The 21358-nt window shown below is 48.1% G+C and overlaps 1 protein-coding gene and 1 long non-coding RNA gene across 3 annotated transcripts in view; one reads left to right on the top strand and one right to left on the bottom strand.

Annotated features, from left to right (window-relative positions):
• LOC105239132 overlaps nt 1–21358 on the bottom strand; it is a 283627-nt gene that overhangs the window by 239465 nt on the left and 22804 nt on the right. The gene's annotated exons all lie outside the window — the stretch shown is intronic.
• Nucleotides 10346–13608, top strand: NFKBIA (NFKB inhibitor alpha). The gene is made up of 6 exons (XM_002922817.4): nt 10346–10695; nt 11298–11406; nt 11741–11951; nt 12240–12328; nt 12461–12721; nt 13053–13608. The coding sequence occupies exons 1-6, from the start codon at nt 10469–10471 to the stop codon at nt 13098–13100; spliced, it is 945 nt and encodes a 314-aa protein (XP_002922863.4). The 5' UTR covers nt 10346–10468; the 3' UTR covers nt 13101–13608.

Here is a 21358-nt window from a genome sequence, read left to right as displayed (position 1 = left end):
CTTCCACCCGTTCACTTACAAAGTGAGAAAGATGCTACATTTTCGTTACATGCTTTTAATGAACTAATGGTAAACCTTTAACTCACAGCCCTGAAGACCCTTTAGTTAGCCTTGTCATTGTATATTTGTAAGGAAACATCATACCTCGGGTCAAACTTTCTTTTCTTTCAGCCTGGCCTTTTTTTCTCAAAGCAGCCTGACTTAGTGAGCAATTCACACAAACACACTTGACACTCACCTCGCCTCATACCCAGTCAGTCCGCACAGCTGGCAGATCCTTGTGCTCCGGTCTCTCTCTAGCCAGCTCTCTTCCTCGCTTCCCAGTCACCGCCTTTAACTGGTTACCAGCTTCACACCTCACCACTCCAGCCTGTCTGCCACACTGTCTTCTGAAACACAAGCTGCTGATTGCCACCATGTAAACTCCCGCAGCGGCTTCCAGCAGTTCCATCTTTGCTCAGTCCCAGGCCACACACCATCTCCTTCCTGCCTAACCCTCTCGTCTTCCTCTACCACACGCCAAGCTCCACACACAACACCAAGCTGTTTCCCACCTCCATGCTTTGCCACAGACTCAACCTTCTCTTGCATGCCCTCGCACCGCTCTCTGACTCCCACTTGTCCCTCAAAAGCCATCCTTGACAACCCCCCCAGTCTGCTGTGCCTTCCCCTGTTCTGTGCTCCAAGAGTACTTTTTTCTTTTTTTTTTCTTTTTTTGTTTTAAAGATTTTATTTATTTATTTGACAGAGAGAGAGACAGCCAGCGAGAGAGGGAACACAAGCAGGGGGAGTGGGAGAGGAAGAAGCAGGCTCATAGCAGAGGAGCCTGATGTGGGTCTCGATCCCATAACGCCGATCACGCCCTGAGCCGAAGGCCGACGCTTAACCGCTGTGCCACCCAGGCGCCCCAAGAGTACTTTTTTCTTACCACAAACATAGCCCTTATCACTCTTTACTAGAATCCCTCATTTACCTATTTCTCTACCAGCCTATAAGCTCCTTGATAACAGGAGCCCTACTTTATTTCCTTTGTACCTCCAGACCCCAGCACAGTGCCTGGCACAAAAAAAGTACATAAGAAATGCTTGACACACTCATATATATGTGTGTGTGTGTGTGTGTGTGTGCATATATACACAGACTTATGATACTTTTTCCTTTTCTTTTTTAAAGATTTTATTTGAGAGAGTGAACGAGAGAGAGAGAGAGAGAGAAAGAGCGCACACAATGGGGGGGGGTGGGGGAGAGGGAGAAGCAGACTCCCCCCTGAGCAGGGAGCCTGATGAGGGACTTGATCCCAGGACCCTGAGATCATGATCTGAGCCAAAGGCAGACGCTTAACCGATGGAGCCACCCAGGTGCCCCAATGCTTTTTTCCCTTTGGAGATTTCTTTCCTCATATTGGCTATGTGTGTCAGTGTTCCACATTATCTTAACCAATCCTTTGACTAAACATAGCTCCAGGCAGTTAGAGACAGACATCGGGGCTTGATCCTGGAGCAGGAACTAAGCAAGGGAATCTGCGTGGAGGGAAAGGCTCCGATCTGAGGTCTAGGGGTGAGGAATAAGAGCCTGTCTGTAGGAGCTGTGACATTTGAAAGCACCAAATTCACCGTCACCTTGAGCCTTTTCTGTGGGGCAAAAGGGGTGACAGAGGTGGGGGCTTTTGTCTTCTCTTGTGGGCAGATTTCTTTGGTGAGTTTTCCTTTTGTGGTGCCTGTGGCCACGAACGAGGCTGCCCCAGGAACCTCCACCTATTTTTAGCCTCAGTTCAACACCCTACAGACAGCAACCCTCTCACACACCACTGTGTCAACTTTCAATCTTGCTCTTGCCAGTATGAATCACCCAGGGTTGGCCTGACAAACTGAGAGAATTTTAAAAAGTGAGAATAAAAAGACTTGCAGTGAAAAGGTGAAGTCTTGGGCAGTGGAAAGTTGCAAAGATGCCCTGACATCGCCTATGTCTAGTAGCCAACCCCCCCCCGCCCCATGCTTTTATCAATTTCATGTATGTTCATATACAATGCAATGGCACCTGCACTGGAAAACCTAAACTCCTCCCTAGGATTTCCTTTTTAAGGAAAATTTATCTGAGAAATGACTGGTTCTAGATGTTACCTGAGTCAGATAGACTATGCTGGGCTATTTCCTGAGTAGGTTAGGGGCTATATGCTTTGTTATGCTAACTCAAGCTCTTGAAGTATGATATTTGCTGTTGGAAATAATGCTGTTTCTGAAAGCCATCAGAGATCACCCTGGAAGGGCAGTGGCTGGGCCTTCCCAGCTCCACCCCACTGGGTCCAGCCAGCCACGTGTCCATGGGCCTTCAGCTTTGCAGTCCGTTGATGGGAATTCCAATGATGCGGTATCCTGCCTGGCAACCTTTCAGTCACCCAGACTGATTCCCATTCAGCCCCTTCCCTGCATTCTAGGTCCCCAAAGGATTTCTGACACAGGGGATACTGTAGGCAAGTGTCCCGTTTTCCCTCGGAACTAGAGCTTCTGCCCCAGTTTCCTTTCTGATCTCCTGTCCTGAGGAGCTGGGCTCAGCAGTAAGCAAGACTCCAGGACCTCACCTATTTCCATACTAAAGGTCCTCCTTACTCTGGGGCCCACTAGAGTTTACTCTCAGGCAGCAAAAGAGGGAAAAAGAGAAGGGAGGGGCACTCTCTAGGTCTATTTATAATCTCCTCACTCCTCAAACAAGTGTTCTAATCCCCAGAGGGGCCGTGTTCTATGGTGGCTCTGGTTTGACCTCCTGTCCTCCCAAGAGGCTTTATTCCAGTGTCTCCTTCCTTTAAAATGTGGGAGTAACGCCTTACTCACTCCAAGGCAGAAGCTGGACCAGACGAGTACTTGAGATGATTTCCAGATAGAGAAGAAAAGTTGACTGGATGAAGAGTAAGGTATTAACGGAGAAGAAGAGTCAAAGAACAGTTATGATAGGGCTGAAGACAAGAAAATCCTCATGCCTTAAACAATGGACCGAACAAGGGAGACATAGAAGAAATGAATGTCTTCCTCCCGGCCCAGCAGTGCCCATTGCATTCCACATTCTTAAGTGTCTAACAGAGTCAAAAGAGGACATGAGCAATAATTAAGCAGGGCAAGGCAGCATGTGACCACAAGCCCAATGTGTAAGACGGACGATAAGAATTAGAAGGGTTCAGGGGCGCCTGAGTGGCTCAGTCATTAAGCGTCTGCCTTCGGCTCAGGGTGTGATCCCGGCATTCTGGGATCGAGCCCCACATCAGGCTGGAAGCCTGCTTCTTCTCCTCCTCCCACTCCCCTGCTTGTGTTTNTTTCTTCTTCTCCTCCCACTCCCCTGCTTGTGTTCCCTCTCTCGCTGGCTGTCTCTGTCAAATAAATAAAATCTTAAAAAAAAAAAAAAANATTCTGGGATCGAGCCCCACATCAGGCTGGAAGCCTGCTTCTTCTCCTCCTCCCACTCCCCTGCTTGTGTTCCCTCTCTCGCTGGCTGTCTCTGTCAAATAAATAAATAAAATCTTAAAAAAAAAAAAAAAAGATCAATGAAGTTTAAGAGTGATGTGCAATACTTGCAANGAAGGGTTCAGAAGAGAACAGAGTTCTCCAGGGAGAAGAGGACAAGGAAGGACTCTTGGAAAAGGGAGGCCCTGCCTGGCAAGGAAGCAGAGCTGATCCTTGGACTGAGGAGGGGAGCAGAGGACACAGCCCAGGGACACCAGAGCGGCGGAAGCAGTGTTGGCGCTGGGGAGAAATGGGGAATAGGAGTGGCCAAGCGGGGCAGAGTTGGGCTCTGGAGGGTTTTAAAGGCGGCCTGAGGAATTTGGACTCCATGCTGCAGGCCAGCGAAGGTTTCTAGAGGCTCTATTACAGGAAATAACGTGATGAAAATGTGTGTTAGAAACAGTAGTGAAAGGGGACGGAATTGTAGGATTACAGATTTGTAACCTTTTTATATCACTTGAGTTTTTAAGCATGGGCAGTGCTATGTTTCAATTTAATACCCTAGAAAACACAATGTATAATTTGTATCAATAGCTTTGCAGGTGTTTAAAATAGAAACAGTTGGGCTGCCTGGGGGGCTCAGTCAGTTAAACATCTGCCTTCAGCTCAGGTCATGATCTCAGGGTCCTGGGATGGAGCCCCGCATCAGAATCCCTGCTCAGCGGGGAGTCTGCTTCTCCCTTTGCCTGCCACGCTCTCTCTCTCTGACAAATAAATAGATAAAATCTGAAAAATAATAACAGTAAAATAAAACAGAAACAGCCAAGCAACACTAGAATATGGACAGCAGCAGGAAAGGCAGCATGGGGTCAGAGTTTCGCACACTGACTCTGGCCTTTTGAGTGGCTTAACCCTTCTGAGCCTCAAATTCCTTTAAAACAGAAATGATGATACCCACCTAACAGAAGGGTTGTGAAGATCAAATAAGACAAAGTATGTCAAGCGCCGACCCTGGCAAGCAGGCAGTGAATGTATACATGAACTGAGAGGCTCCCTGTGGTGAAACAGGGCCTTCAAGAAGGAGGGAGACCGTGAAAACGGAAAGGGGGGTGGGCTGGAGTCATGCCAAAAGCAGCACGAACGGAATGAATCAGCTACAGGGTTTCAGGAGAAGGAACACTCGCAGCTTTCCTTCGGGACCGTGAGAAACGATGCACTCTAGTCGCACCTAAATACCCAGTCTGGGGGGGTGTCTTTAATCCAACTTTCCTAAAATCCCCTCAAGAAACTGATTCCACGAAGAACAGCTATTCCAGAGACGGCCTGAAGATGGCGCTGGAGACAGTACCATCCCCACTGGCCTGCGCATCTGGGCGTCCAGAGTCTGCCCTTGGGGAAGGAAAAATTCCACCGTGGCTCCCTACCTAACTCCCCTTCCTCCGCTCCTGACCTGCGTGTAGCCTCCTCTCTCTCCCGTGGCTCCTTGTCCTTCCCAGTACCTCCCTGTCTTGATGCCCTGGCCACTTGGGGGTGGATCCGAGTCCTTCAAGGCAGCAGAGCCAAAGATGTGGCTGGGTTACACATATGCTTCCCTGTTCTCTCTGCATTGTCAGGTTCATATAGATTATTTACCAAGACCTATAGCCATGCTGTCACCCCCCCCACACACACACACACACAGTCTCCTTGCCTCCTGAGTGTCAATCAGTGAATGTTAGGGCACCCCTGTTCCCTGTCTCCCGTGCTCTTTAACTTGTCTTCTAAATTGGCCCAATTTTCAAATATTAACACTTAAAGATTTGGTGATGCCTTAATCTACCTTGCTTTCTGAAAGTATTAGTGTTCCTGGTAAAATAACCACTAAACTTTAGCCTACAAACAGCGCTAGGATATAGGAAATGATGATCATTGGTTAAGCCAAATGGAGTGACTTATCCAGACGGCATATGTCACAGTCCTGAGACTAGACTTGGACCGCAGAGATCTAGAATAAAGGAAAAACGTCCCAGGCCAATTTCCCCCTTTCTCCCTGCTCACAGCTTCTGCATGTGACCCTTCTTACTCTGTCTCTCATTTGCTTTCAGTATTTAAAAATCAGCCTAAAAATAACTTTCAGAATCAATATTTTTAGAGGTATCCCGCATGAACAGCCTCAGAGATAAGCCTCCGAGACTCATCTCGATTTCTAATACTTAGCCACGTAATCTGGGGCTCTCCTCCAGGGCAGAGAGGCTCTAAAAGGAGGTTTGGGAAAGATATTATCTAATGATTACAAGGGGCCGAGGATCAAGGTTCCTAATCTTTCCTTGTTATCTGAAGCATGGCTTTTAGCAGCTATGACTCTGTTTACCCTCATCCTACACCATTCTCAAGACCTTAGATCACGGGGGGGGGGGGATGGGCACATATAATTTCTGGTGGTAGATTTTAACTCTGATGCTGAGAGGGATCAGGGCCCCCACGCCTGATGATGGTGCCCAAGAACAGGGACCTCCGATCAGTCATGCCCCGGACCCCACGAAGGACCAGGCTTTTCTGTGGTCCTTGCCCTAGCGCTGTGTGTCCTCGTACCCTGACTAAACTCAGAATGAATGGACACTCCCAGATGAAACCCCACCTAGACTGGCATGCAGGGAAGGCGACGTGCTACAAAGCCTCCGCCCCTCTCCTGCCCCTCCTCCTCCTGCCTGAACGCGAGAGAACACAACAGCCCCACACACCTGTAGCTGGTACTTGGTTACCGCCAACAAACAATGGAAAGAGAGAGCCAGGAATTCTGGCCTGAGCAACGAGCAGGCCTCTCCCCTTCCCAGGTGACCCAACAGGCAGGCTGGGCACGTGGTTGGGGCACCAGCAGAGCAGGAACACCTCAACGAGGTATTTATTAAATGGAGTTATAAGTAAATAAATGAACAAATAAACCTGAACAGTTTTCGCGAGAAAAATCAGAACTTCGTGGAATTGGTTGTACTTGTTTTATGCTGTAATGTGTAAAAGCTCTTTGGGGGGAGAGAGAACTCTCTTTCCAGGGCTTAGAGCCTCTGATTCCAATCCTGCCTGCCGGGAGCAAGCCAAACTTCCTGGACAGACACACTTCAGTCCCAGCCTCTAGTGCCACGGAGGACAGAGACCCTGTAATACCAGGGGGGCCAAGGGCTGGGGCCTTCCCCCAAAGCAGCAAAAAAACCATCATACCTCGGCTGAAAGAGAGGTTGTAAATTCAAAGCCTGTGGGCTCTGTTTAGCCAGAAGATACAGAAATGCATTTTGTTTGGTGCCCGTGTTTTAAAATCTTTACATCAAAATCCATTTTCTGATTTTTTTTTCTTTAGTGGTGAAATAGCAGTACTGAATTTCAGCTGCCGCTTGGCAAAAATTGTCTGTGCTGAGTGTGGGACATGCTCTCCCAGGTCTGGTCTGTTAGAGTTGACACTACTCCCCCTTGGACTCAGTCCCATGGATGGCCTCACTCAGGTGTGAAACCCTCCTGGCCCCTCCGAGTAGGTATTTGCATTTGAGACCCTTTAAAGAGTTGATCCCCCATCAATTTGCAGAATTTGTAGCAAAAGGAACACATGAAGCCTTTGACGGTGTTATTTTCAGGTCACTACGATTGAAGGTCCTAATAGTCTTTCCTCAGAAAGGATCCAGGAAGAGCTTGGGAGCTCCAGCTTCTGAGAGGGGTGGATGGAGGCAGTTGTTAACTACCATAGGAGAAAAAAGACCAGGCCTGGGATTGAAAGCAGAATATAAATGCAGAATTTCACAGTGGGGCTGTCAGTGGTGTGTCTGACTTGCTTGACCTCCAGGACCGTGCCATGGCTCCTTTCTCTTCCAGTCTGGCTGTATCAATCAATGGGTAGCATTTTCAGGAGTTCAATTTGGGGGGGGGGGGCTAAAACAATTGGGAGTTTAACTGGCCAGGGCAACTGCCACAGGACACCCTGTCCATGATGTTAAGAAAAGCCAGAACTATTGGCCCAAGCTCCACGCTGCTAGGCCACTGGGCACTTCCCACACGGTGCATTTCCCACCCAAGAGGAGTGTGCGAAGGGCCTGTGTTCACACAGGCCTCTGGCAGTACTCCTTCCCCCATGGGGGTTCTCCTACCCAGAGTGAAGCCCACTGAACATCACTGGCCATCCTGTCATTCCCTATGGCTACATCCTGGCTAAAGTAGAAAACCCCTTTGAGGTTAATGTATTCTTTCTTTTGTTTTTTGCATTTTTAAAAAGCCAAATGACATTAAAAATGAGTTATCTAAGGTTTTAACATCTTTACAATGTCAGGAGAACTCTAAATGTCTGAGCCCATAAAGGTCGTTCTAAACCAATCAACAGTTTTGCTGTCCTCTTTTGCCCCGTCTGCTTCATGTTTTCTGACTTCCAAGTATGTTGCTTATTGTCCAAGCTGTAAGGTTTGTTGATTTAAACCAAATAGAGCTCTACATGATAGAGGGAAAACATGTTGGGTCGCATTCAAAACGGTCTCCTAGGTTGCAGAAAATCATAAGGTACCCCCTTGGGAATCCCCACGACAGGGACAGGTCATCAAGGCTCAGCACCTCCCGAAATTTCCAAAAGCCTGATGACAAACCAGGGAAAGCCTGGGCCTGACTCCTACCACTAGGTGTCACACTACACAATCAGGAATAAAGGCTACCAGGCCTTGAAGTCCATCAGGAACGTAAAGCTGTAAAAGGAGGTGCAAGAATGCTATTGAGATAGTTTTTATTTATGCATGATTTTCTTTCTTAAAGATCATTTTTAAACCTACAGCTAAAAATCGTTTTCTAAGCTATATAAGTGGGGCATTTAGAGTTCAACTTCTCTTTCTTGCCTTTTTTTTTTTTTTAACAGACATGAATATTTCCAGATAGGTAAAATAGAGGGTCGATGTTCCCCTAACGATTGGAATAGCAAATATTTTGAGTATCTTCAAATTATTGTGCATTCAGTCTCATTTCTACAATGAGTTTTCAAAAATGTAAATACTACAACTGCTTTGGCCCCATGATTAATATGTTAGGATGGAAATTAGATAAACTGCCATGGGGTGCCTGGGTAAATTTCTCTGCATTTCCGTTTCTTTTTGGGAAAATAGGAACCATACCTGTCTTACAAGAGGAGTTCTGAGAATGAACAATGTATTGCAGGAAGTGTTGGAGTCCTTCCAAAAACTTATACTGTGATATTTCCAAGAGACATAGTCACCCTCAAGCAGCTATATATGTGTTTGTGGACAAGCAATACAATTTTTAAGAAGGAAAAACACCTTAAATGATATCAAATCCAATCTTGTTATAAAAGCAAGTAGACCACAGCGAGTTAACTGATCTCTCCAATTAATATGAAGTTAATTAGAGGTGGATCCCAGAAGTGAGATCTCCTACTTATAGCTGGCATTCTATTCTGCTCCAATAATCGTATATTTTGTATATCATATGCCTGCACAGACAATGGAATCTATCCCTGGGAAGTTTTCATTATAACATGTGATCATTACTATCCTGAAGGTTTTATTTCTTGGTTTAAGGGCTTTTTTCTCCTCATTTCTCCTTTTTTCTCTCACTCCCCCTACCCAGTTTCCCTACAGAGAGTCGGAGGAGTAGAGAGAAGAGATGAACAAACGGTTGGTTAATACACAGCCAGTCAAATTAAAGATGATTGCAGTATAATCACCAGAAGTTTCTGCAAAACTAGAGGCTTCTGGGGCTCATCCTGAAAAACTCTGACCCAAGTTGCTTTATTTTGCCTGGACCAGTTCTAGAAGTAGATGAATTCAATTAGAGGCTTGCTGGCTAGGAGGGGGGGGGGTGGAGTGGGAACATATGTTCTATTTCTGCAGGTGAAACCAGAAGATGGGAAACCTGGAGTGGCTACAGGGCGGGAGAGCAGGGAGCCAGCAAGAGTTGTGATGCCCAGAGCTTCCTGTAGCACGCTTAGCAACTGCTTTCTTAGCCATCCTTAAGGCACAATCTTGGCTAAGGCACGGCTCAACCTATTCTTCAGCCAGTCACCCAGCTGGGCACCCAGAAGTAGGCTGGATCCATTCTCTGCAGCAGCACGGTGCAGATCAGGGAACCTGACCTCAATAGCTATTTTGTTCGTGCAGGGTCGCTAGCTACAATCTCTACTACAAAGATCAACACCTTGCTTTACCTGAAAAAAGTTATGGTCGTGTTCAGCATTTTCCCTGAATTCAGGGCTTGCCCCTCCTCCAGTCAACAGGGCTGTTAATCCTGAGGAAATGATCTGAGGGTTCTCCAAGCATTTTGGCTCTTAATGCCAAAGCATTCACAACCTCTACCTGAGGGGGGCGGGGGGGGGGCCTGCGCTGCAAAGAGCCTGGTATTGGCAGGAAGGCAAAGGAGCCTGCGACCTTCTACCCGGCCAGTGCGTCCTTCCCCGCAGCGAGAAGTTTGGGGAAGCCAATCCCGACGTCTAGCCATCATTTCCACTCGCGTTTTCAAAAGATCGAGAAACGGAAAGGACCGGCCGGTTGGCAAACCCCAAGGAGGAACTGCTCAGCAGGTCTCCGTTCATTGGGATCTCAGCAGTCGACGACCCCAAATCGAATCGATGGTGGGAAACCCCAGGGAAAGAAGGCTTCTTGCAGAGGGACGGGATTACTGAGTGCAAGCTGCAGGGAAGTACCGGGGGAGGGGACCTTAGTCGGGAGGACTTTCCAGCCACTCAGCGTTCATCAAAAAGTTCCCTGTACATGACCCCAGTGGCTCATCGCAGGGAGTTTCTCTGATGAACCCGGCTCAGGGTTTAGGCTTCTCCCCCCCCCACCCCCTCCCAGGCAGAGGACGAGGCCAGTTCTCTTTTCTGGTCTGACTGGCTTGGAAATTCCCCGCGCCTGACCCCGCCCCGGAGAAATCCCCTGCCAGCGTTTATAGGGCGCCGCGGCGGCGCTGGCGAGCCCACAAGAGTCGCAGCCAGCGGTCCTCCCCTCCGTGACACTGCGAGGCAGCGAGCGCGCAGCCCGCGGCCGAGCGCACCTGGGCAGCAGCGCCACAGCTCTCACCGCGCCATGTTCCAGCCCGCCGAGCACGCCCAGGACTGGGCCATGGAGGGTCCGCGGGACGCGCTCAAGAAGGAGCGGCTGCTGGACGACCGCCACGACAGCGGCCTGGACTCCATGAAGGACGAGGACTACGAGCAGTTGGTGAAGGAGCTGCGGGAGATCCGCCTCGAGCCGCAGGAGGCGCCGCGGGGCGCCGAGCCCTGGAAGCAGCAGCTCACCGAGGACGGAGACTCGTAAGTGTCTCGGGGCCGGGTGGGGACGCCGGGCCTGCAGCGCAAGGCCCGCGAGGCGGCCGCGGACCCGGGTTCATGCACCGCTGCCCCGCAGGCCGTGCAAAGCGGAGGACTGCGCGTAGAGGCGGCGGGGAGCGTGGAGGGGGGGGAGTGAGGGTCGGATCCCGGGTCGGATCCCGGGGCGGCGGTGCAGCAGCTCTGCCTTGCAGCCGCGCACACCTTCCCCTCCCCCCCCAGCCCGGTCCCGGTTCTCTCGGCGGGGGCGGGGCGGCGGCGGGGACGCGAAGTCCCCGCTTGCATAAGGGGCGGGGAGTTTCTGCCCCACTGGCGGGCGCCGCGCGGCCGGGAGGGGAAGTACAGGGCGTTCCGGCCCGGCGGGAGGGCGGGGCGGTCTGACCGGCGCCCGCCGAGGAGGAGGGGGGGCCCCGGAAAGTCCCTGGGCGCCTGCCAGGAACACTCAGCTCATAATAACCTCGCGGAAAACACCGCGGCCTCGGCCTCCAGAAACCCCGGCCTTGCGCAATCCCCCGCAGCCCGCGCCTCCCTGGGCCCCACGCAGTGCACTCACCAGCCCCGGGGGTTTTTCCCTCTCTTCCCCTTAGGTTCCTGCACTTGGCCATCATCCATGAAGAGAAGGCACTAACCATGGAAGTGATCCGCCAAGTGAAGGGCGACCTGGCCTTCCTCAACTTCCAGAACAACCTGCAGCAGGTGCGCCGGCTTGCCCAGTCCCGTGCCTCGGGCCCCGTGATAAAGTTGGATCTAGCACAGCTGCGCCCAGTCCTTTCTAAATTAACAATCACTGGTCATTATCTACCCTGACCTTTTGCATTGGAATCAGCCAACGTCCTAGAGAGGAAAGAACATTCCATTGATTTAATGAGGCCTTTAGGAAAGCCCACCTGGGGCCTCTGAGATTTGTCTGCCCCTTATACCTGTCTGGGAGGAGCGGCACCCACAGCCAGAGATTCTGGGGTTCAAGAGAAGCCAGACTCTGAGTCTGGGCCATGGCTGACCCTCTTTCTGTTCCCTCTTCTGTTTGCAGACTCCACTCCACTTGGCTGTGATCACCAACCAACCAGAAATCGCTGAGGCACTTCTGGAAGCTGGCTGTGATCCTGAGCTCCGAGACTTTCGAGGAAATACCCCCCTACACCTTGCCTGTGAGCAAGGCTGCCTGGCCAGTGTGGGAGTCCTGACTCAGACCTGCAGGACCCAGCCCCTCTACTCCATCCTCCAGGCCACCAACTACAATGGTAGGTCTGCCTGGCCTACCCTGCCCATCAGAAGGCAGGTGACATGGAGAAGGGGGGGGGCAACTTTAGGAGTCCAGGCAAGAGCTGAGCTGAAACTCTCTACACTCAAACAGATGAGAAAATATATGTGCAAAAGGCCTCTTTGGTGCCTTAATAAAGTTCATTCGGAGCCCAGATTCTGGATTCTCCAAATTCGGAAGAATTTGTTCTCTAAAAGAATAGGTGGAAAGTTCTGCTTGAGATCTAGGGTTGAAACAAGTGGTTATACTTTCTTCATTGTTCTTCTAGGTCACACGTGTCTACATTTGGCCTCTATCCATGGCTACTTGGGCATCGTGGAGCTTTTGGTGTCTTTGGGTGCTGATGTCAATGCTCAGGTGAGTGCTTCGCGTCTCCAGGTGGAATGCGTCAGGGCTGCAAGGCCCTCCTCAGTAAGACTTCACGTGCTCTTGCTGCAAGCAGAAATTCCAAACTCAGCCATGAACGTCTCAAATTCCTTTTGGTTTCAGGAGCCCTGTAATGGTCGAACAGCCCTCCATCTTGCAGTGGACCTGCAGAATTCTGACCTCGTGTCACTCTTGTTGAAGTGCGGGGCTGATGTCAACCGAGTCACCTACCAGGGCTACTCCCCATACCAGCTCACCTGGGGCCGCCCAAGCACACGGATACAGCAGCAGCTGGGCCAGCTGACCCTAGAAAACCTTCAGATGCTGCCAGAGAGCGAGGATGAGGAGAGCTACGACACGGAGTCAGAGTTCACGGAAGACGAGGTGAGTCAACTTCGGCGCTCTGCACAGAGCAGTTCCCTCCCAGGCCCCTAGAGCGACTCTTTATCCAAGGGGCTCAACGTATGACGTGCTCACACTTTAGTGTGCATGACCGGTAGTACCCTGAAAGTGTGTCTTCAGTTTTTGCCCTTTTAAAAGGAGAGGAGCATTAAAGAACAACTCTTTCAGCCCCTGAAGTTAATTTATATGCGGGGTATAGAGAACGGAATCCAAGAATATTTGACTTATTTCCAGGAACAGCCCTCACCATTATCCCAGCACCTTTGGCAAAGCTCTGGAAGTTTAATGTGCCTTTTTTCTCTCTTGTTTTTAGCTACCCTATGACGACTGTGTGCTTGGAGGCCAGCGCCTGACGTTATGAGTTTCAAAAAGTACCTAAAAGAGCATGGACTTGTATATTTGTACAAAAAGAGAGCTTTATTTTTCTAAAAAAAAAAAAAAAGAAAAAAAAATCAAAAGGGGGTACTTAAAACCACACTTCACACTCCCTGGCCCAAAACATTTACTATTTTGGATCAGCCCTCATTTTGTTATTTTTGTGAACTTTGGAACAAGAAAGATCATTGGAATTCAAAGAAAACCTCACTCGAGCCTCACTTTTGTGGGATTTTTGGAGGAGGTAATGCAAAATGTGACAAAAGGATATTTTATTGTGCTTTTTGATTGAATCACCATAGATTCAGTGGCTGAGCCCAGTGTGGGACGTGTAACGACCAGGTGTGTCATTAAACCTTTCAGGGATGTGGGGTTAAATGTCACTACCTGTTAAGGTTTGTGTTACCCTCCTGTAAATGGTGTACATTGTGTATTTTGTTGGTAATTATTTTGGTACTTCTAAGATGTGTATTTATTAAACAGATTTTTACAAACAGAATTCTCCTGATGGTTCCCTTTGGGCTGCTGTGGGGCTCCCAGTCTGAGAGTCATCCAGTCGCCTGGGGGAGGCGGAGAGCTGTGTGGGAGCACTTACCACAGGCCAGCCACGAAGCCCTTTCACAGAGCTGCTTCTCACACTGCGTACAACAGACTCCCTGCCAGGCTTTGCAGGCAGCCCCAGGGCCCAGTGCGTGGGAGGGGAGGCTGTTGCAAGATGATAGGAAACACCATTCGTAGGCCGGGGTGGGGGTGGCAGCGAGTTGCTTGGCCTACAACTGGAAGTCTCCTATTATCCTTCGCTTTCATCTTGATTTAAGCTATGCCAGGACCCTTCCACTTTGGGAATCATTTTGGTCAAGAGAAATCTGCTGAAGTCACATTTTAGATTACTGGGAAAGTCCTTTAATACTGGAAGTTCCCAAGGAATGGGCTCAGGAAAGGGACTGCATGCACTAACATTTATTAGCAGGTACCCACCTCTGAGCCTTCGTTTCTTCACTTATAAACTGGGCTGTTCAGATTGCACAAGACAACACACGTCTAAAGCACAGCAGAGTGCCAGGCACATGGTGCTAAAGAGAAATGCAAGCTATTGCACAACACCCTGTATTTCACAGGGGGAGAGACAAGGCCAGCGTGAATGTCCTGTCCGGGGTCACCTTGCAGGAGAGGCAGGTGGTTAACTTCCAACTGTTGTTTTCAGAGTTGGTTAACAGCTTTGAACTGCATCCCACCTCTAGATCAACCTGTTGTTACGAGCTGTAGTGTGAATGATACTAAAGGCTTGAGAAGTCTTTGCCCCAGCTCCTTCAGTCTGCTAATTCCAATGAATGATTCTGCAAGAAGTCAAGAACTTGTGAAATTTGAGTTTAAGTGCTCTGTATGCTTTCATCCCTAAAATACATTTCTTGCCCACGTAGAAAGAGGAGTAAAGGAAAGTTCATGGCATCCTATAAGACACAGAATGGCATATAAATGCAATCCCTGTACTTTGGCTTACACCTAAGAAAACATTGCCATTATGTTATCCCTTTCCGGATCCATAAATGCTGTTGAAGTCAAGTGAATACGATGATCACCTTCCTCTCAGACCAAAAAGGAGCCAATACTTCGTGGACCTTTCAATATATAAAGCGTATTGCCGTCGGTTGGACGACCGGTCAAAGCCAGCCCTGTCGTCCTCCTGCAGCCTCAGTCATCTGGAGCTGAGCACTGAGGTGGCCCCTTTACCAGTCTTGTCCCCCTCAGAGTGCTCCAGGCCCATCAGAGAAATTCCTTGTGCAGGGGCTATGTGATCTCACACAGGAATGTTGACTAGGCTCAGCTCCGTCAGAGGCGGGTAAGAGGGGTTTGCGGCGGGAGGGGGGGGGGGATAGTCACCTCATATCCAAAAGAACACAGGTTAAAAACTTGGCTTCCCACTTTGGAATGATGCCCTTAGCATTTCTGTCACACGTGCCTCTTTTTCCCTGTAATGGTACTGAATGTCTGCCAAGTTGCTCATCTCCCTTACTCCAGCTCTCTGAGAAGTTTGGAGAAGTGGGACAAAGGGATGTGGCACTGTTTCTCAGCCTCTTTGCTGACTGGCTTTTGTGTAGAGGTGACACCTTCCCTGGTCTTGGCAGGGTAGGGGTCTCTTCTGACCCATTTGGGCCCAGCCTCCCACTTCTAGGCCTCAGCTTTTCTACTCATCAGGACCCCAACCCTCAGGGTGGATTCCATTGTCTGCATAAATCTCAAGGTCACTGGGCCCAGTTTCTTATTCTCAGGTCCTTCTTCCTGTTTCTCCACCTCATTTCTTTCCCTTCTTTTTATTTGAAACCTACTTTCTTTCCTTGATGCCATTGGTTGGGTGGCTGGAGCCTGGAGTTCCCTGAAAGAAAAATTTTAGAACCGAAACATTCTAATCTGCAGAGTCTTCGGCAAATTTCTAAGCAAACAAGAGCAAAAGTTTTCAAAGAAAACAGTGCGGCAGACAGAGCCTTTTCTGCACTCTGATTTTCTCCAAGAAGCCAAAGGTCCTGTCAGGACAGGTAGAAGTAAGGGAGCCTTGGGAAAGAGGGAAGTGACAGGAGGAGGGAAATAAAGAGTCACATCAGCAACTTCCTTGAATTTAGTTCCTTGATTCCTTCTGCCTGCCTCATTCTCAGGACAAATTTCCTTTATAGGTCACATGTACCAAGTCCCTCCCAGAAGCAAGGGTTTTCTTTAAAGAGGGAATAAATTCCCGTGTGAGTAATTAATTGGAAGGCCTTCATGTGGGGCCTGGAGGTGCGGGAGGCTGGGTCCTGGGGGGGAGTCGGGGGGGGTATTTGCATTGAAACTTCAGTAGCTACTGGAAGTGATGAAGTGCTGACGGTGAGAACTGAGTCAGTGAGATGGCGTCTTCCTTCGCCCCCCTTCCTCCCTGTTTTCATCAGCTTGCCTTAGGTGTCGCTGAGGTTTCATTTGGCAAGAAAGGTCACCATGGAACTCCAGTCAGAAACATGCCCCAGAAACATTCCCCAACCCTGGTACTTGGGTGAGAATATCCCAGGCCTGTTCCCCATTTTGAGGGAGTATTACAGAACCTAAAACCAAATCCCCTGGGTGCATTTCCCTCCTAGAGAAGTGGAACTCTCAGACTCATTCATTCATTCACATTATGAAGCACTATGATTCCCCAGGGCCTGTGCCAGGACCAGGAGGAACCAGCCATGGCCTTTGCCTCAAAGGACTCCTTGCTCAGGTCAGAAAGGGAACCGACCAAACACACGTAAGACCAGGAGGGCAAGATGAAGCAAAGAGTGTGATGGGAGCTCCGGTCAGGGGCCCCCGACACTGAGCGCAGTGAGACGATGTGAGTCTCAACTTCGTTGCTCTGCAGAAAGCAGTACCCTTCCAGGTCCCTAGAGCTGCTCTTGTTTGTTTGTTTGGACATGGAGTGAGCAAGAGAAGAGAGAGCATGAAGGGGGCGGGGAGGGAGAGGGAGAAGCAGACTCCCCGCTGAGCAAGGAGCCCAACGCAGGACTCTATTCCAGGGTCCTGGGATCATGACCCAAGCCAAAGGCAGACGGCTCAATCGACTGAGCCACCCAGGCACCCCTAGAGCTACTCTTTATAAGAGATTACAGCCTGGTTGGCTATTTGCCGCCCAGGCCAGCGCTCTCTATTCCTATTCCACTTTCCAAGTGTCCCATGGCATCCTTTTGACAAGTGGCAGGGAGCAAAGCTGGGCTCAGAACTTAGGAGCTGGGATAGGCTATTCATTTTTGCATCTATGTGCGATCCTGGATTCCAGGGCTGAGAATTTGCCACCAGCCTTCGAATTGATGGCAGATGATATGCATGCCTGAAGCCAGAGCTTCTCCAACCCAGTGTGCACCCAACGGCCTGGAGATGGTGTGAACACGCAGCTTCTGATTCAGTTGGTCCACAGCGGGCCTGCTACTTGCATTTCCAACCAGTTCCTAGACAAGCCCGGTGCTGCTGGTCCAGGGACCACACTCTGAAGCGCGTTTAGAATGACATTTTGAATAAAACGCTGTTTTATTTACTTAAGGTCCATGCTTGCTGGCACACACACCCCAACCCCCACTGCAAACCGGGACAGGCGCTTCTGCAGCCACGTATGAGGATGATCCAGCATCAGGCAACACGACTCTTCTGGAAACTAGGGCAGGGTCCTGAGCACTGCTGGCCAAGGCCAAGAAATCTGCCATCAAAACAAGTAAGTGTAACAGGGAAGGAGGCTGACACAATACAAGGCCAAAGGTGTCATTAGCTGAGGTCAAAGAAAGGAACAACATTCATGAAGAAATGCAGTTGAAGGATGACTTGCTAATTAAGAAGCTGACAAGTTGGTTTTTAAAATGAGCTTTTTGCATGAGGTTGGCATGGAGTGTGGGAGGGGCAGTGACCAGGCCTCAACCGAGAAGAAGGGGAGAGAGAGCTGCTTCCCTATGACAAAGTCCCCACTATCCTTATCAGAGTATGAGAAGCCTTCGCCAGCAGTTGACTAAGCTATATTGGGGAAAACCTTAAGCAAAGAATAACTTTCCTTACATGTTGCCATTGTTTTGTATTTCCTAATTTTAAAAATTTATTGAATCTGTACAAAGCTGGAGTCATCAAAACAGTGTGGTATTGGCACAAAAACAGACACATTGATCAACAGGAGAGAATAGAGAACCCAGAAATAAACCCACAGTTATATGGTCAATTAATCTTCAATAAAGGAGGCAAGAATATGCAATAGGTAAAAGACAGTTTCTTCAACTAATGGTGTTGGGAAAACTGGACAGCCGCATGCAAAAGAATGAAACTGGACCACTTTCTTATACCACACACAAGAAGAAACTCCAAATGGATTGAAGACCTAAATGTGAGACCTGAAACCATCAAAATCCTAGAAGACAGCACGGGCGGTAATTTCTCTGACATCGACCATAACAACATCTTTCTAGATACATCTCCTGAAGCAAGGGAAACAAAGCAAAAATCAACTATTAGGGCTACATCAAAATAAAAAACTTCTCCACAGCAAAGGAAACAAAAAACAAAACTAAAAGAAAACCTACTGATTGGGAGAAGATATTTGCAAATAACATATCCAATAAAGGGTTAATATCCAAAAGATACAAAAAACTTATACAACTCAACACCAAACTCCAAATAATCCATTTTATTTTTTTAAAAAGATTTTATTTATTTATTTGAGAGAGACAGAGGGGGGAGCACAAGCAGGGGGAGGGGCAGAGGGAGAAAGAAAAGCAGACTCCCCACTGAGCAGGAAGCCCAATGCAGGGCTCCATCCCGGGACCCCGGGATCATGACCTGAGCCGAAGGCAGACACTTAACTGACTGAGCCACCCAGGTGCCCCTAAATAATACACTTAAAGAAAAAAAGGGCAGAAGAGGGGCACCTGGGTGGCTCAGTCAGTTAAGCATCTGACTCTTGATTTTGGCTCAGGTCATAATCTCGGGGTCATTAGATCAAGCCCCACATCGAGTTCAGTGCTGAGTGTGGAGCCTGCCTAAGATTCTCTCTCTCCCTCTTCCTCTGTCCCTCCCTCGCGACTGATGCTCACACTTTCTCTCTTAAAAAAAAAAAATGGGCAGAAGACATGAACAGACATTTCTCCAAAGAAGACATAGAAATGGCCAACAGACACATGAAAAGATGTCCAACATCACTCATCATCAGGGAAATGCAAATCAAAACCACAAGAAGATATAAACTCACATCTGTCAGGATGGCTAAACTCAAAAACACAAGAAAGAAATGTTGGTGAGGATGTGGAGAAAAAGGAACTCAGGCACTGTTGGTGGGAATGCAAACTGGCACAGCCACTGTGGGAGAGAGTATGGAGGTTTCTCAAAAAAATCAAAATAGAACAACCCTATGATCTAGTAATCATACTACTGGATATTTACCCAAAAATACAAAAACACTAATTCGAAGAAATACATGCACCCCTATGTTTACTGGAAGCAGCCCAAGTGTGAATTTATCAATAGATAAATGGATATATATACACAATGGAATATTATTCAGCCACAAAAAAGAATGAAGTCTTGCCATTTGCAACAACACGGATGGATCTAGAGTATAAATGAAATAAGCCAGAGAAAGACAAATACCGTATGATTTCACTCATGTGTAGGATTTAAGAAACAAATGAACGGGGGGGGGGGTGAAGAGACAAACCAAAAAACACTCTTAACTATAGAGAACAAACTGATAGTTACCAGAGGGGAGGTGGGTGGGGGGATGGGTGAAATAGGGGAAGGGGATTAAGAGTACATTTATCTTTTTCTTTTTTCTTTTTTTAAAGAATTCATTTTTAAGCAATGTCTATACCCAACATGGGGCTTAAGCATACAACCCTGAGACCAAGAGTTGCATGCTCCATGGACTGAGCCAGCCAGGTGACCTATGAGTATACTTATCTTGGTGAGCACTGAGTAATATATGGAATTGTTGAATATTGTATACCTGAAACTAATATAATACTGTATGTTAATTACACTGGAATTAAAGTTTAAAAAATTTATTGAATATAGTCTATATGGAAAACATTCAGCTATTTATTTATTTATTTATTTACGGGGGGAGGGTAGGAGCAGAGGGAGGGGAAAGAGAGAATCTTAAGCAGGGTCCACACCCAGTGCAGAGCCTCATTTGGGGCTCAAATTCATGACCCTGAGATCATGACCTGAGCCGAAATCAAGAGTCAGACACTTAACCGACTGAGCCACCCAGGCACCCAGAAAACATTCAACTATTTAAAGGTAAGTTTTTAAGATCTTTTAAATTGCCAGATTTTCAGTTTGTGCAATATTTTTTTCAAAATGTTTCCTAACTGATCTGACAATATCGATCATGGAATAAAATCATAGATTTACTTTTTATTTATTAAACACGTCCATAGTGCTTCCTGTGTGCCAGACACTATTCTAAGTGGTTTGCAAATATGAATTCCTATAATCCTCAAACCACCCTGTGAGGTAGGTACTATTATTATTTTCATATTTTTTATGAGGAAACTGAAGCACAGTCAATTACAGAAACTCAGCCCAGGTCACAGTCAGTGGATGGCAACACCAGGCTTGCGTGGACTCCAGATCCACACCCCCAGCTTGCCCGTATAAAGCAGCTTCAACGCATGCACGAGATTCCCGCTAACTGAAATGACTGCAGCTCATCCATTCTGAATCTGGTCCTTACACATTCATTACTGATATCCTACCGAAATTGGATAAATCTTACTAAGGATGGTTTGAATTTCTGATGTGTCTTGTCAAAGGGAGAGTGTCTCCTAGAAACTACATAATAAGGCAGAGGCTGTAAGACATAGATTTTAGGGAACCTCAGTAAAGTGAACAATTGTGTGGGACCTGGATTCAGCTCATCTGAATGTTTAGGGTCAAGGTCCATGTGGTGCTAAATGAAAGGAAGTGAGACATGTCTCTCCTTCTAGGAGTTTCCAGTTGTGCGGTCTATGTTCACTTCTGATTGAGGCTAGGTGTACCCAAGCCGCCACATTAAACATTTTGGTCAGATGTTTTAAACTTTGCAGTATTTTAATATTCATCTTCAGGGAAGCCCAAAACAAACAAGCACATGCAAGTTTTAAGGACTCGTGAATGAGCTTCTTTCAGGTGAAATGTTCCATGTTGATTCAATTTTAAGTTGGGTTTTAAAGTTCTCCTTCCAAACCTTCACACCCGCATCCCTGGGAGGCAACCTGCCAGGGCAGGACCTGGCCCACAGTGTGTGGCCTGCAGGGGTAAGTAGGGGTGGGAGAGGGGAGGATGGGGCTCCCTAAACTCTTCTGTGTATTTGCATTTAACTCAGTTGTTCTCCACAAAACACGGAGTAAACCTCTGGTTTGAAGGGGAGGCCTAAACCATCGCTATGTAAGTATCACATGACTTACAAGACAAACAGAGTAGAAAGCTTTCACCTTTTTGAGGCTAGAACAGGGAATAACTGTACCACCAGCAGATTCACCACCAAAGAGTCTGTCTGCAGTGTATGCAGTACTTTCTAGGTCTCAAATGCATACGACAGCGATGTGTAAGAGGAGCTCTATGCACGGACGTCTCCCCCCATGGCCCCCAAAGCATCCCAGGGTGGTGGGGAGGGGGCAAGGTCAAATCTCAATGAGAATTTCCAGTTTGGTTTAAGCAGGTCTTTCAGTGCAGGGGCTTGATTGGGATTGGTGAAATTTCATGATACAGCAGTTTGGGATTGGAAAC

The sequence above is a fragment of the Ailuropoda melanoleuca genome, chromosome 20, assembly GCF_002007445.2.
Source record: "Ailuropoda melanoleuca isolate Jingjing chromosome 20, ASM200744v2, whole genome shotgun sequence".
Lineage (NCBI taxonomy): Eukaryota > Metazoa > Chordata > Mammalia > Carnivora > Ursidae > Ailuropoda > Ailuropoda melanoleuca.
This window is presented reverse-complemented; position numbering and strand designations above follow the sequence as displayed.

Coding starts and splice junctions, on each gene's coding strand:
- NFKBIA (XM_002922817.4), top strand. CDS start 10,469: ATGTTCCAGCCCGCCGAGCACGCCCAGGACTGGGCCATGGAGGGTCCG. Junction 11,952..12,239: donor CCAGGCCACCAACTACAATG/GTAGGTCTGCCT, acceptor TTGTTCTTCTAG/GTCACACGTGTCTACATTTG. Junction 12,722..13,052: donor CAGAGTTCACGGAAGACGAG/GTGAGTCAACTT, acceptor TCTTGTTTTTAG/CTACCCTATGACGACTGTGT.